Source organism: Oratosquilla oratoria, chromosome 33 (assembly GCF_046742065.1).
Source record: "Oratosquilla oratoria isolate Oo_2021 chromosome 33, ASM4674206v1, whole genome shotgun sequence".
NCBI classification, from domain to species: Eukaryota; Metazoa; Arthropoda; class Malacostraca; order Stomatopoda; family Squillidae; genus Oratosquilla; species Oratosquilla oratoria.
Genome location: NC_134809.1, coordinates 3,374,959 through 3,389,652, shown reverse-complemented (window position 1 = coordinate 3,389,652; position 14,694 = coordinate 3,374,959). Strand labels below are relative to the sequence as shown.

Here is a 14,694-nt window from a genome sequence, read left to right as displayed (position 1 = left end):
CTCTGTTCACTTGTCACTACGTTGAAGGAACAGATGGAGGCCCAACGGGAATTTTTCCGCGCTTCTCAAGCGCGGTTCGTGCACCGCACGGAAGCTCGTGAGGAGTCACCGCCCCCAAGGGCCCCCCTCGACCATCTTCCACTTGCTCGGCCCCCCTCTGTACCCATCAGTGACCGGGATGGTAGCGTGAGGTTCCTCTCTGCCCGTGCCGACCCCTCCTACGCCGACGACGATGTCCACAGCTCCGTAGGGGGGGGGGGCACGCTCCCTTTCCCCTCCCGTTTCCCAGTCGGAATCCTCGATGGTGGTCCCTCCTTCCTTCTCGGACGTCCTCGCGAGGGTTCGGAGGGCGAATCGACTGGGCCACCCGAAAGCAGAGGAAGCCACATTCGAGTCTGACATCTTCATGACGGCCAACTCTCAGAAAGCCCAGCCTCCTCCCCTCCACCTTCCATGGAGTACGCAGACGGCGAGAGCCATGGCCCAGGCCTCCGACGCTCTCGCAACAAGGACGACCGAGAAGACGCGTTGGCTTCCGGTCCCATTGGAACACCAGAAGCGCTTCTACACCCCATCGGGGTCAACCCTCGGAGCAGCCTCGATCCCGGCGAGGTTACCAGAGCTGGTTAGGCGGACGCCGAGTCGCTGCGCAGGCGAAACGTCCTCCTCTCTGGCAGGGAAGTCAGCACCCACCTTCAATCACTGGCTCTGTCCCTGGCGGTGAACTCCTGGCTAGAACGCCTCCTTGCCTCGGCGTGGGAGTTCTTACCCGCACTACAACCCCAGGAAGAATGCGACCTCCAGGCTTTTTGGCAAGTGCGAGCAGAGCCCTGAAGCATCAGGTTTCCTGTCTCTCAACGTCCTGAGCCAACTTCGAGTCCCGCAGGAGAGACACCATCCTCGGGGAACCCCAGTGACCCCCTCCTCAGGGAGATTTATGCTCACCCACGCGCTGATTCCCCCGGATATGGTGGACTCCGAGATCCTAGACGCAAACATTATAGAGGCTCCGGACTCCCCCACAGGACTCCTAGGAATTCGCCAGCCCCTCCGCACAAGATAGGGGGTTGCCTCTCCCTCTACTGGAGAGCATGGGAAGAGGCTGGGCGGAAGACTGGACCTACTAAGTCATTAAGACGGGCTATTGTCTTCCCTTTTCCACTGTCCCAAACCTCTCCCTCTATCCCATCCAAGTCAGCAGCTTCCACCCGGACTCGGCTCGCGGGCGGGCCCTAGCGGAGGAATCCTCCGTTCTGCTCCAGACAGGAACTTTAGTGGAAGTCTCGACTCCGGACCCAGGGTTCTTCTCACGGCTATTCCTAGTAGAAAAGACAACAGGGGTGTGGAGACCAGTCATCTATTTGTCTCCACTCAACAAGTTCCTTTTCCCTGACGAAGTTCCGAATGGCCACCCCAGAGTCCGTAAGGGCGTCTATCAGGGAAGGGAACTTCATGGTGTCGCTGGACCTCCAAGATGCATTCCGCCCAGCTATGCCAAGAACACCTGAGAATGGTCCTAACCTTTGTCCTGAAATTGGGCACAGTAGTCAACCCGGAAAAGTCAGATTTCTTACCAGAACAGAGAGTCACGTACCTGGGTATGGTCCTGGACTCCTCCCTAATGGAATCCTTCCCAGTAGGAAAGGGGATCCCGAATCTCGCATCTCTAGTTGCACAGGCACTATCGACCAGATCCTGACGGCTACACAATGCCAAATCCTCCTGGGCCATATGGCCTCCATAGAGAAATTAATCCCCTGGAGTAGACAAAGAATGCGACCGCTACAGTGGCTCCTCAAGTCTCAGTGGGCCCCGCAAGAGGGAGAACCCCTACAACACATCTCCCTCACCGAAGAAGTCAAGGATTCTCTTCTCTGGTGGAAGGCCCATGCAACCTTCTCATGGGGATGCCCCTCGGCCCATCTCCCCCCGAAGTCCTCCTGTTCTCCGATGCCTCCAAGGAGGGCTGGGGAGCCCACCTCAACGACGATCACATCAGCGGTTCCTGGTCCACAGTCGAGCGGACAGCCCATATCAATTGGCTTGAGTTGAAAGCAGTACTCCTGGCTCTCCGTCACTTCAAGGATCAAGTCTCAGGAAAAGTAGTGGGCATAATGTCGGACAATTCCTTGGTAGTAGCCTACCTGAACGAGCAAGGGGGGCACAGTCTCCCAGGAACTATGCCTTCTGATGATGGACATCCTCAACCTAGCCAAGAATCTCCAGGTGTCACTCAAAGCCCGTTACATCCCGGGGAAGAGGAATGTCTGGGCGGACCACCTCGGCAGGAAGAATCAGATAATCAACACAGAATGGTCCCTCTATCGAGAGGTAGCGAACTTCATCCTCAGCAAATGGGGCTCCCCTCTAGTGGACCTTTTTGCAATGAGATGGAATCACCAACTCCCAATATATTTCAGCCCTTTCCTGGATCCTCTGACAGCAGGAGAAAACGCTCTTCTGCAAAGTTGGGACAACCTGGACTCCTACGCTTTCCCACCATTTCCCTTGCTCCAGAAGGTACTCCTCAGAGCAAGACACGCATCCTACCTTCGGATGACTTTGATCGCTCCTTGGTGGCCCGAAGCCCCATGGTTTCCGGACGCCCTCGAGCTAGCAGTAGAAGAGCCTCTGGCCCTTCAGGGAAGACCAGATCTTCTGTATCCACCCATCAACGGGCCTTGGCACAAGAACCCTTCAGCACTCAATCTTCACGCGTTCAGACTATAGTCCAGATCCTCCTAAAGAAGGGTTTTCCCAGAGAAGTGGTTGAGGACATGTCCGCTCCTATTTGCTCTTCCTCAGCTAACCTTTATCAAGGGAAATGCGCCTTTGCAAAATGGTGCCACTCCAGGAAGTTAGTCCCAGTTCGAGCCACCATTCCTGAGATCGCCTCCTTCCACGTCCTCAGGAAGTCCAGGAAGATCTCCCTCTCGGCAGTACAAAGCTATAGGGCAGCTCTAAATCAGGTGTTTTCTCTGAAGGGCATGGTCCTAGCCCTTTCACAGGAAATTTCCATGCTCTTCAGGCACTTCAAAGATCATGCCCCCCCCCAGGAAAATCAGTTCTCCTCCGCGGGATGTGGCATTAGTCCTGAACTCTCTGAGGGGTCCCCCTTACGAACCTCTCCGAGAGGCACATCTGAAGGACCTCTCCTAGAGGACAGTTTTTTCTGCTAGCCCTGGCATCTTCCAAGAGAGTAGGGGAGTTACATGCCATCTCTTATAGAGTCGCCCATTCCAAAGGATGGAAAGAGGTCTCCTTCACTTTCATGCCTCAATTCATTGCCAAAACAAAGATCCTGCCAAATCCGACCCTAGATTCTGGTCCTTTAGTGTTCCATCCTTAGACGAATTTGCAGGGGGAGAATAGACTGAAACAGTTCTGTGCCCGGTACAAGCCATCCGGACCTACCTCAAGAGAACCGAACATCTTCGACCAGAATTAAAGTGGTTGTTCATCTCTACTAAAGGTAGCCCATCACTAAGAATTCCATTTCTTACTGGACAATGGAAGTCATCCGCAGAGCCTGTGACATGAACCACACAGATTGCCCATGACCTGAGGGCAGTAGGGACCTCCCTAGTCATCAGTAAGAATCGGTCAGTCAACCAGGTTCTTCAAGCAGGTACAGGTAAACGTCGACTTACGATGGCCGCGACTTACGATTGTTCGACTTTACGATGACGACGACGACGACGACGATATGATAATTTAACCCCTTCCATACGGTGCCGCACACGTAGGCGTCATGAGGAGCAAGTGGATTCGCGACTCTGCCATATCGGCGTCTTGATTATATTTATTGTAGTCGCCCCTGTGTTTTTACATTCTCTCAAATGTGCCCTGAATCCCATTCTCTGTGGTTTTCAAAATTCGCGGGTGAAAGAGAGAACGATCGATATAAGCGGTGACTATATTTTATGATGCGAGTATTATTACGTCACGTCGTACGGCTGGCATTGGCTGCTGCCCGCGAGATTTAAGTCCGTACTGAAAATACATATTATAGTGTTTGAATATGGTAAAAAGGATAAAAATAATTAAATAAACTACTGTACATGTTTAATAGGCTATATTCAGTATCTCTGGTGGTTAATATACAGGTAAGCTAGGTACAGTGACCACGGAACAGAGTGATACACAAATTGGGGATCGACTTACGATGAAATCGTCTTACGATGGCTCTATCGAAACCTAATGCCATCGTAAGTCGACGTTTACCTGTATATGGAAGAGCCAGAATACATTCACTTCCTTTTACCTCAAAGAAGTTATGCGGGAATCTTTAGGGAACTTATCTTTGGGCCCCATAGTGGCCGCCCAAGAAGTCCTGAAAATGATATACCCCTCCTCAAGAGCACACAGCCGACCCTGACAACTCATCCAGGTTCTGGCTCGGCAACTGCAGGGATAACTTTCTAAAATCCTTCTCATACTCTTACATTCCCTTACCTCACCCGCAGGCTCTCAAGCATTCCAAGGGAATCAATTCAAGCCCTTCAGTGGTACAAAAGTGATTATAACCTTTCTGTCTCCACTCCAGGGAACAGAAAGGGGTGCACTTCAAAGTGAGGGGAATGTATAGGGGTCTGGTCAACATAGTCTTAGCACACTAGATTTTCCTTACAGCGGTTTCCCAGGCTAGATAACAACTTCCTTCCCTCCTAAGTCCGAGTCTCCTAGTGTAAGGAGTACCGAAGAGTTTGTATTCTTCGGAACAAATGTAATTTTCGCAGGAAAATTAATTTTTCCCTGATACAAACCTGAGGTACTCCTTACCTTTAATGGCCCTCCTCAACCACCCCTCTAAACAGTTCCTTCTCCTTGCCTGACAACCTTGTGCTTAAATCATACCTGGCTCAGAGAATGGTTATAGTGTGCGAGACTTGTGGTGGAGGGCAAGGGCCCCCCCCCCCTTTGCCCCAATGGGGCCCCATACTGAGGATAAGTGTTGCCCAGACCCACAGAGTGAGGATTTTAATTTCGCAGTAGAAATATTCACGCTACGCGAGAGTATCCTAGTGTAAGGAGTACCTCGGGTTTGTATCAGGGAAAAATTAATTTTCCTGCGAAAATTACATTTTTGTAATTGATCAGCATGTAAAAAATATTTCTCTTCTTGCCTAAATGTGTCTTGTACTCCAGTTGATTCGTAGGTTCATCTTCAGGAGGTCTTGTTTAAATAAATGTTACAGTATCATATGGAAAATACTGCAATAGGCTCTTCATCATAAACTTAGTGAGGGGAATTTGGCTGAGTCAGTAGGTTGTTCAGTATGGCATATGCCTTCTCCAAATCCATGAAAGTCTAAAAGACATCCCTACCTACTGCCAAAAATCTTTTTGTAATATATCTCTTGCAAATATTTATTCTGATGTATTTTGACACAGTGTGAAGAAAAGGAAGAGAGTTTAACTTGTGATGAAGTGAGTAGCAGTAGTGCTGGGGATGTAGAGGTCAGCACAGGTCAGCTAGACAAGGAAGAGGATGTAGGCAAAGAACCTAATGCAAATTCTTTGGAAGAAGTAAAGAAAAAAGAAGAGAAGCTCTTGGATAAAAATCTTAAACTGGAAGATGTAGAGATCCTGGAGAGATCTCAGATGGAAGCCAAGAAGCCACCGACAACCACACCTGTGACACATGTACCTGTCAAAAAATCGCCCTCGCCTACAAGATCTCCTGTGTCACCATCCCAACGGAGATCAAGTAAAAAAAAAAAAAAAAAAAAAAAATTTTTTCTTTGTTTAAGAAATAGTGGAGGTGATGTTTATTGTGATTCATGTTGTTGAGGAAAATAAATGTATACTCATTGTTATCTTTATTACAGGGGTTTTGAGTCCTACAGCCCCACCACCTACATCTCAAGTAATAGAAATGGCTACAAATATTCTAGAATTTGTATGTTGGGTTGACACCATTGAAATTGAAGCACTTAGAAAAACTTTTTTCTCACAGGTAAAATTACTTTAATCGTACTTTGTAAATTTTGTTATTGATAATTGATGATAAGGATTGTTTGTAATCAAATGACCATAACATGTTTATTTTTCAATACAATGTGTTAAAATTTTATAATTATTCTTTCAGTGTGAGCGTGCTGAAATGAGGCTTCGAGGTATTGAAATGTTTCTTAGTCTTGTGCAGAAAGAAACTTGTTTACCCTCAGTCAAGCTCACCCTCATAAATGGATGGTTGGGCTTGGTTCCTTTTGCATCGAAACAAGGGTTGGTCTATTGTGTTTCTTGTTTTTGTGAGTGCTAAATAATTGTTGTGAAAGGATGATGCAACACAAAGGAATGTTCTCATCTGTTCCTTAAGTTAGTGCATTTTGAATGTCTGAGGGAGGGGATCACATGATGAAGAGGTGGGGGTAAATTAGCTCTGGCTGTTAGGTTGGAGGAAGTGGAGAGATTAAGGTATTTAAGGTCACATGTGGCAGGGAATGGAGGAGTAGGGGATGGAGGTAAATAGTAGAGTGAAGAAAGCAACTGATGTCTTGGGGGAATGAAAAGTATTATGAGATATATATCTGGGGATAAATGCAGAGGAGACTGGAAAGGGATGATTGTGCCTATGACAGTGTATGGGACAGACTTGGAATTCAAGGAAGGCAGGAATGAGAAGTTTAAATGAGGTGAAGTGCAGGGTGGGGGATGGAAAGAGAGCTGGCAGATAGAGTAGCTCAAAGGATAATGGGATGATTTGGACAAGTGGAAAGAATGAGTGAAGAAAGACTAACAGAAAGAATGTGGAAGACAGAGGTGGATGAAGTGAACTTGAGGGGAACACCAAGAATAGGATGGATGAATGGGGTGAAGAGGGCCTTGGATATATGGGATAACTGTCAAGCAGGGAAGGGAGAGGGCAAGAGTTAGGTATGAGTGGAGAGTAGTTGTGAATGGATGATAAATGGATGCAGCCCAAAGGGAGTTCTTCTTGTCTGCTCAATTTTTGTGAGTTGACAAGAGGGGAGGGTTGCCATGTAATGAAGCAGTGGGGGTAAACCATCTTGAGCTGTTGTGTCCTGATGTGGAGATGGTGTATCTTGCTGCATTGTTTCTGACTTAGGCAGTGGGAAGGGGACAGGGATGGTCCTTCATCCAAAAGTAGCTAAGATAATAGGGAAAAAACAAATGGGTGTTGGACGGATGTGGGATGGGTGAAGGGTGGGTGCTTGCCTTGGCTGGCTATCCTTTCCTCATCCACTTGGAATAGATTGCAACTTTGTTACTTTGATTGCTAAATCAAATGTAATGACACATTTAATTTACAATCCGATATATATTTGATATTCGTATGTCACAAAGCTGTATGGAAGAACCTTGTGTTGCTCTTATCCACATTCTAAAATGACCTTTTTCTCTGCCAATAAACGACGATTGTAATTAGTACTGCTGTTTGTGAATATCATTGAAATAACCCATTTTATAGCACCTGGGTTACAAAAACCATTTATCAATATAATTATTTTCCTTTCCAGTGCAACACTTCCAAACTGCTTAGATGCTGTGAACCTCGTTCCGGTGTACCAACGGGCACTTCTGCAAGCTTCCTGGGGGCACATGTGGGAATGGGCTGTCAAGGAGTTACGCACTCATGTGCTGCAGGCAGAACACCACTGTGCAGCTCCTCACACCTCTCCTCGCCTCACCAAGCTCAGGGAAAACCTGAATCACAAGGATCATAACCTTCTTGCTTCACATCCCATGTCCAGGTGTGATATAAGCTGAGAGTCCCTGCTGTAGGAAAGATTGATCAGGGGGTGCTATAACACCATTTTTTCTCTCTCTGTCTCTCTCTATCACTCTATCTCTATCTCTATATCTCTCTCTCTTTCTTTCTCTTTCTCTTTTTCTTTCTCTGTCCTTTATAGAATTATGTATGGTCTTAGATGCTTGCTGGCTGAGTGGGTTAGGGCATCTCTACTTGTTGCAAAGGTCAAGGTGGTAGTGGTTCAAACCCAGTGAGTTAGACTTAGGGTATAGTTTATTAAATTCATTCTGCAAAGTCCTCTGTAAGGGACACCATCCTAGCCTACTGATTGGGGGAGTTTTTGATGTTAACCTCATCAATACAAGTCAAATTCTCATGCCCAGCCTCGGATGCATGATGTATGATGGTTCAGTGATACATCACAATATTTGCATTATGAAATATAAAGTCACTGCAAATTTACTTGTTCTCTTTCACTCTAAGTAATAATAAACACAGAAAATATGATCAAGTCAGTTCACAAAATTCAGGGGTCACTCAGCTATGACCATAAATTAAATACAGTTGGGATGCTAATGCCAGCAACCTCATATACCCACTCATGCCTCATGATGCCTATGTAGGTATCATATGGAAGAGGTTAAACCAGACTATCATCATCATCATCATGTATGGTGTAAGATGCCACCATTCCATGTACATCTCATCTCATATCTTGCCTGTGAAAGAATACACACACAAAGAACACAAGATTGCACAGTGTTATTATTAATTGCTTATTTCATACATTTCTAATATATTAAATAAATTATTTCATTTCTTTTAATTATGTTCAGGTTTGTGTTGGTCCTGATGTGTTTGATGACTCGTCTCCATCGTGGTGTGGACATGAACTTGCTCATCAGTGGTGGTCTTCTGTCACTTAGCCAAACACTGCTGAGACTCATTGGTAAGGAATATGATTATCACTCAAATAACAGTTAGGTTTTAGTTGTTTGAGTATTCAAGCCAGGTAGTATTGTTCCACAGATCACTTGCAAATTTTTACAAACACTCTGATCTGCTATCCCCCTTAAATCTTTACTTTACCACTTGTGTGACAACATTTTGAATACGATATTGTCCCCAAAAGTGAAGTTCTGTTAATTACTGACAAAATCAACCCCTTGCCTCCATCAGGAGGGTGTAGAACTCAGGGGCTGACACTCTTTAAACTGAGACCAAGATTTTTCTCTATCAAGTTCATGTGTATTTCTGATACATTTTTACATATGGAGAGCAGACAACTGGTGACTGCTCCCCTTGTTTTACTATTTTCAGCCAGTGATGGAAATAGTCCTTCACCAATATAACACTGACAACAGTCCAAACTTTCTTCACATTGTATCATTATCTAAGATGCATGAGTGTAGAACAGTTTAAGATAAAATATTTTACATCTCCAGTGTGGTGACTGACTGGTTGATCATATTTGCAGGAGTAGACAGCAAACAGTTCAATGCCAGGAGTGAAAAGAAGGATGAGCTTGTGGCCATCTTTGAAGAAACCACCAAAAAGCCACGCCCACCACCCCCTCCTCTTCTGGGACCAGAGTTGGCTGCCATGATGAAGGTGGAGTATTCAGTCCCAGCTGTTGTTATTCATATCATTTCAGTTGAAATTCCTCTGGGTTTGGTAGTACACCAAGTGTTGAATTATCCTCATTATAAAATGAGAGAATGGAGAGTAGGGGTCACCAAATAAATGAAGTGGCCTTGCTGTGGGTCCAAGAAAAGAGGGAGGGAGGGAGGGGTGATGAATGGGAGTGGAGTATGTGGGGATGAAGTGGGTGCACTGGATTTATGCCTTTTGGTTTTGGATACTTCCCTTGTAAGGGGGAAAAAGCCCCTGGTATATGTATGTATGTGAAATCATCCCTTCATCCTTGTGTGAAATTGTATGGCAAAACACCATTAGTGGGCCAGGGGTTGGAGTGAGTAAGAATAATACCCATGTATTGCATATTTGTTGTAAAAAGTAAGTTGCTAAAAGGAAGGCATGGGGAGGGAATGACACAGAAGTTGAAAATAAGAAATTTACTTGTTTTCTATAGGTTGGAACAAGAGTTGTACGTGGGCTGGACTGGAAATGGGGAGACCAAGATGGACCGCCACCAGGAGAAGGGCGAGTTATTGGAGAGCTAGGAGAAGATGGCTGGATCAGAGTCCAGTGGGACAATGGGTCAACCAATTCCTACCGAATGGGCAAGGAAGGAAAATATGACCTCAAGCTGGCTGAAACACCAACACCACCGGCTCCTGAAAGTGACTCAAATACTGAAGAGGATGAAGGTAATCTCTCTCTCTCTCTCTCTCTCTCTCTCTATATCTCTCTCTCTCTATATCTCTCTCTCTCTCTCTCTATCTATCTCTCAATCTCTCTCTATCTCTCTCAATCTCTCTCAATCTCTGCCTCCCTCTCCACTTTACACCTTAATTTTGTGCACATTTACTTACATACAATGCTAAATCCTGCCTCAGTCTCTCCTCTGATTCAGAGACAAGTACAATGTGGTCCACAAACAACAACTGGCAAATCTCCCACTTCCTTCTGTGCTCACTCACCAACTCTAATCCCACCTGTACCATCTCATCCTACTTGTTGAACACCTGTGGTGATATTACACAATCCTGGTTCAGGTCATTAACCAATTTTCATAATCATGTCTTCCTTTTTTTTCATTATTTTAGAACCATACAATTAATTTTTTTAGTATAAGAATTAAAATCTTGTTATGAAACCGTTTGGGTGCTCATATTTTTCCATTGTACACCAGCTTTGAAATATGACATGGACATGCACCTGTGCTTAGTGTAGAAGGGTCATTGATGAGGATGGGGTCACCACATGGTGAAGCAGTAGGGGTGAACTAGCTCCAGCTGTCATGCCCTTGCTACATGACCTTTGACCCCAGCAACAAAATAGGAGCTAGATTGACCTTTAATACTCAAGCTGTTGAGATGGAAGAGATGGTTTAATGGCTTTTATTTGTATATGGTATAGATGTGTGCTTTGACCCGGCCACTCACCGTATAAAGAGGAAAGTGCCTTTGGTATATATGTATGAATGTATGTGTGAACATCTGTAATGATAAAGTAATTGATTATTTCATTTCAGTGACAGAATCTACACCAGTGAGGAAACATCCAGTGCAGATATTGTACGAGTCATGCCTGTTAGTGTTGAGGGCAACTTCTCTTTCCACTGGTCTCACAGCACATAAGATGACTATGGCCAGTGTACGCAGTGTTGCTTCACTTCTCAGGAGCATTGTTCAGGTATTGTTCAGGTGTTAGTCTTTCTCTGGGTGTTTTGCTGCTGTGCCTTTTGTCCCAAGCACTGTGGTTTATGTTATACATTGACAGAAGAGATCTCCTGGGAGGGTTTTAAGAGGTCATAAGAGTAAGTTAAGACCACATATCTAAAGGATGTGAAGAAATACAATTTTCCATATAGATGCATAAATATGTGGAATAGCTAAGGTGATATAACCCAAGCTCAAACAATACACAATTTCAAATCTAAATATGATAATTGGAAATCAAGGATATAGATTAAGTTGGAACACTACGTGAATTTGAGGCTAGGTATGATAAAAAATTAGAGAGTAGGAAGTGGGACCCAATGAGCATTGCTCCTTCCCTGTATACTACAATATGTAAATATACACATACATATGTATGCATATGTATATACTACACATACACCCCAAGGCCCTTTCCCTCTTATATGAGGGTGGCCTAGTGAAGGCATACACCTACCCATCACTGATCCCACACCTATTATACACATATCCAACACCCATTTGTAGTTATGGTGTTATGCAAGTAGTATTGTAACATGCATGTTCTTTAATGTTGTGTTCTGGATTTAAGAAAGGGTGGGATTTGTGAAATGGATGAACAGTTTTAGCAATAATATTGTTTTGTGACTCAACACAAGAAAAGGGGAGAAAGTCCTTTGGTATGGACAACTCTCATCTGTCATGGTGTCACAAAAAATCTATGCAGTCAGTACCCCAGTATGGGAATTTCCATGGATATTTGAATTATAACATTGTTTGTTTGTTTCCATAGGCTGGTATATCAGGAAGTGCTGATTCAGACTTCTTGTTGGAAGACCAATACCATACCTGGTGCACTCTTGGTCTTGTTCGCTCTGTCTGTAATTCATCAACTGTGTGTAGAGTTCTAGCAGCCCCACCTTGGGTCAACATGCTTCTGGCAGTGGCACAGACATCATCAGAACCCAGCAGTCTGTACAGAAGGGTAAATTCTCTTGTTACATTTTTCCTGTTTGTTACTAAAGTCTTGTGACATGTTCTGCTTAGAAATTTCCATGTTAATGTGATGCCCCTATTGACCAGAGTTACATAGTATTCTTCTACTTGTATCCTTGAGGACAATATTTCACCAAAAGAGGTTTAGTCACTGAGGTAGTAAAGTAAGGATTTAAGATGGATATTGGAATAAAGGGATGGTATTGGCTGCTTGTTATTGTGGCAAAGTAACATGCAGTCGATACTTTAGGGTCTATATGGGGCGCCCCTACGGACCAGAGCCACACATCATTTTGTCTATGATAGAAGAAATTCTGTTCATAGAGAAATGATGACACTTTTATACTACGACTGTCCCTCCGTTATGCTGTCCCCCAACCCCTTGTTGCTGTCCTGTACCATTTCTCTGAGTATTCTCTTTCTGATTGGGGGAATTCCCTGTGGTGGGGGAAAAGAATACTGCCACCAAGTTTTCCCACTTGGATCGTAAGAGGCAAGAAGAAAGGGACGGGGAGAGGGACTAGGCATCCTTCTCCCTGTAGCCCCAAGGGGCAACTTCCTAAATCGAAAAGAAAAGGCATAAGGGGTGCTGGCGGGCCTCGGGCCAGCACCCTAAGGTTTGGGTCTTTTAATGTGCGTGGATGTGGTACAGATGAGAGTAAAAGGGAAGAGATAGGTAGTATGTTTGTGAGAAGAAAGTTGGATGTGTTGGCTTTGAGTGAAACTAAGTTGAAAGGGAAGGGTGAGTGTATGTTTGGGAGTGTAAGTGGGAGGTTATCAGGAGTGAAGAGAGGGCGAGGGAGGGAAGGGGTGGCTATTCTAGTAAGTGAGGAGATAGGTAAAGGGGTAGTGGAGTGGAAGGAGGTTTCCTCAAGGATAATGTGGATGAAGGTGAAACTGGGAAAGGAGATGTGGGTCTTTGTAAGTGCATATGGGCCGGGCAGTGAGAAGAGCATGGAAGAAAGGGAGGCCTTTTGGATAGATTTAAATGAGTGCATAGAGGGTTTAGGAAGAAATGTCAATGTAATAGTACTGGGAGACCTTAATGCTAGAGTGGGAAATGGTCCAATCGATGGAGTGGTTGGGAAGTGTGGAGTTCCAGGAAAGAATCGTAGTGGACAGTTGATGGTGGAAATGTGTCTAGAAAGAGAGTTGATGATAGCAAATACAGTGTTTCGGAAGAAAGTCAAGCATAAGTACACATGGGAGAGGGTGGTGGAGGGAAGGGTGGTAGATAGAGCGCTAATGGATTATGTAGCGGTAAATAGGATTATGATAGGAAGAGTTAAGGATGTACATGTGCTAAGGGGAGAGGGAATATCAGATCATTTTTTGGTGGAAGGTAAGTTGAGAGTGGAGGATAGATGGAGAAGGAGGAAAGGGACAAAAGGTAGGGAGGTTCTTAGAGTGAACTCCTTGAATGAAAAGGAAAAGGAGAAGGAGTACGAAAAGAAGCTGAAGGAGGAGTGGGAGGGAGTAAAGGATAGAGCAGAGATGGGTGTGGAGGAGGAATGGGGATGGTTCAAGGAGGGAGTCTTAAAGTGTGCAAGGATGGTGTGTGGAACAAGAAGGACAGGGGGAAATAGAAGAAAGGGTAGTGAATGGTGGGATGAGGAAACAAAGAAGGTTGTAGAAGAGAAGAAGCGAGCATTCACAGATTGGTTACAAAAGAGGACAGGGGAGTCATATGAGACGTACAAAGAAAAGAAAAGAGAAGTAAAGCAAAAGGTAAAGGAGGCAAAGAGGAGAGCAGATGTGAAATGGGGTAGGAGTATGACAGAAAATTTTGAAAGTAATAAAAAGATGTTTTGGAAAGAAATTAAGAGAGGAAGAGGAGGCGAATCAAGTAGGGAAGAAAAGGTAAAAGGTACAGATGGAGAGTTGATAATGGAAGAGATGGCAGTGAGGGGAAGATGGGCAGAATATTTTAGGGAGTTGCTGAATGTGAAGGAGGATAGGGAAGGAAAGATAGCTGCAGTGGGAAATACGAAGAAAATGAGAGTGATGAGTGAGGAGAATGGAGGAGAAATAAGGAAGGATGAGGTGAAGGCAGTTGTAAAGATGATGAAAGCAGGTAAGGCACCTGGTCTGGATGGATGTCATGCAGAATGTCTGAAAAAGGGAGGTTCAGTGATGGTGGACTGGTTGGCGAGATTATTTAATGTTTGCTGGAGAGAGGGTAGAGTACCGGAGGACTGGAGTAGTGCCTGTATAGTTCCTCTTTACAAGGGAAAAGGGGACAAGTGTGAATGTAGTAATTTCAGAGGGATTAGCCTGTTGAGTGTAGTAGGGAAGGCTTATGGGAGAATCTTAATTGAGAGGATTAGGAGAGGAACAGAAGGAGTAATTGGTGAGGAACAGTGTGGATTTAGGACAGGTAGAGGTTGTGTAGATCAGATCTTTGTGGTAAGACAGATATGTGAGAAAGCTATAGGAAAGGGGAAGGATGTTTTTTGGGCTTTTATGGATCTGGAAAAGGCTTATGATAGGGTAGACAGAAAGGCACTGTGGGAGGTTATGCAGATTTATGGGATAGGAGGAAAGCTTTTGGGAGCTGTCAAGAGTTTTTATGTGAGTAGTAGAGCATGTGTTAGGATTGGAAATGGAGAGAGTGAGTGGTTTGAAGTAAAGGTGGGACTTCGTCAAGGATGCGTTATG

The 14,694-nt window shown here is 44.9% G+C and overlaps 1 protein-coding gene across 4 annotated transcripts in view; it reads left to right on the top strand.

Moving 5' to 3' along the window:
* HERC2 (E3 ubiquitin-protein ligase HERC2) overlaps positions 1 to 14,694 on the top strand; it is a 133,965-nt gene that overhangs the window by 42,631 nt on the left and 76,640 nt on the right. For all 4 annotated transcript variants that reach the window (XM_076172470.1, XM_076172471.1, XM_076172472.1 and 1 more), the window contains exons 28-36: positions 5,395 to 5,710; positions 5,832 to 5,959; positions 6,092 to 6,228; positions 7,485 to 7,718; positions 8,554 to 8,666; positions 9,195 to 9,328; positions 9,810 to 10,047; positions 10,875 to 11,035; positions 11,834 to 12,025. In XM_076172470.1, the coding sequence (XP_076028585.1) occupies positions 5,395 to 5,710; positions 5,832 to 5,959; positions 6,092 to 6,228; positions 7,485 to 7,718; positions 8,554 to 8,666; positions 9,195 to 9,328; positions 9,810 to 10,047; positions 10,875 to 11,035; positions 11,834 to 12,025 (1,653 nt within the window). The remainder of the gene's footprint in view (positions 1 to 5,394; positions 5,711 to 5,831; positions 5,960 to 6,091; positions 6,229 to 7,484; positions 7,719 to 8,553; positions 8,667 to 9,194; positions 9,329 to 9,809; positions 10,048 to 10,874; positions 11,036 to 11,833; positions 12,026 to 14,694) is intronic.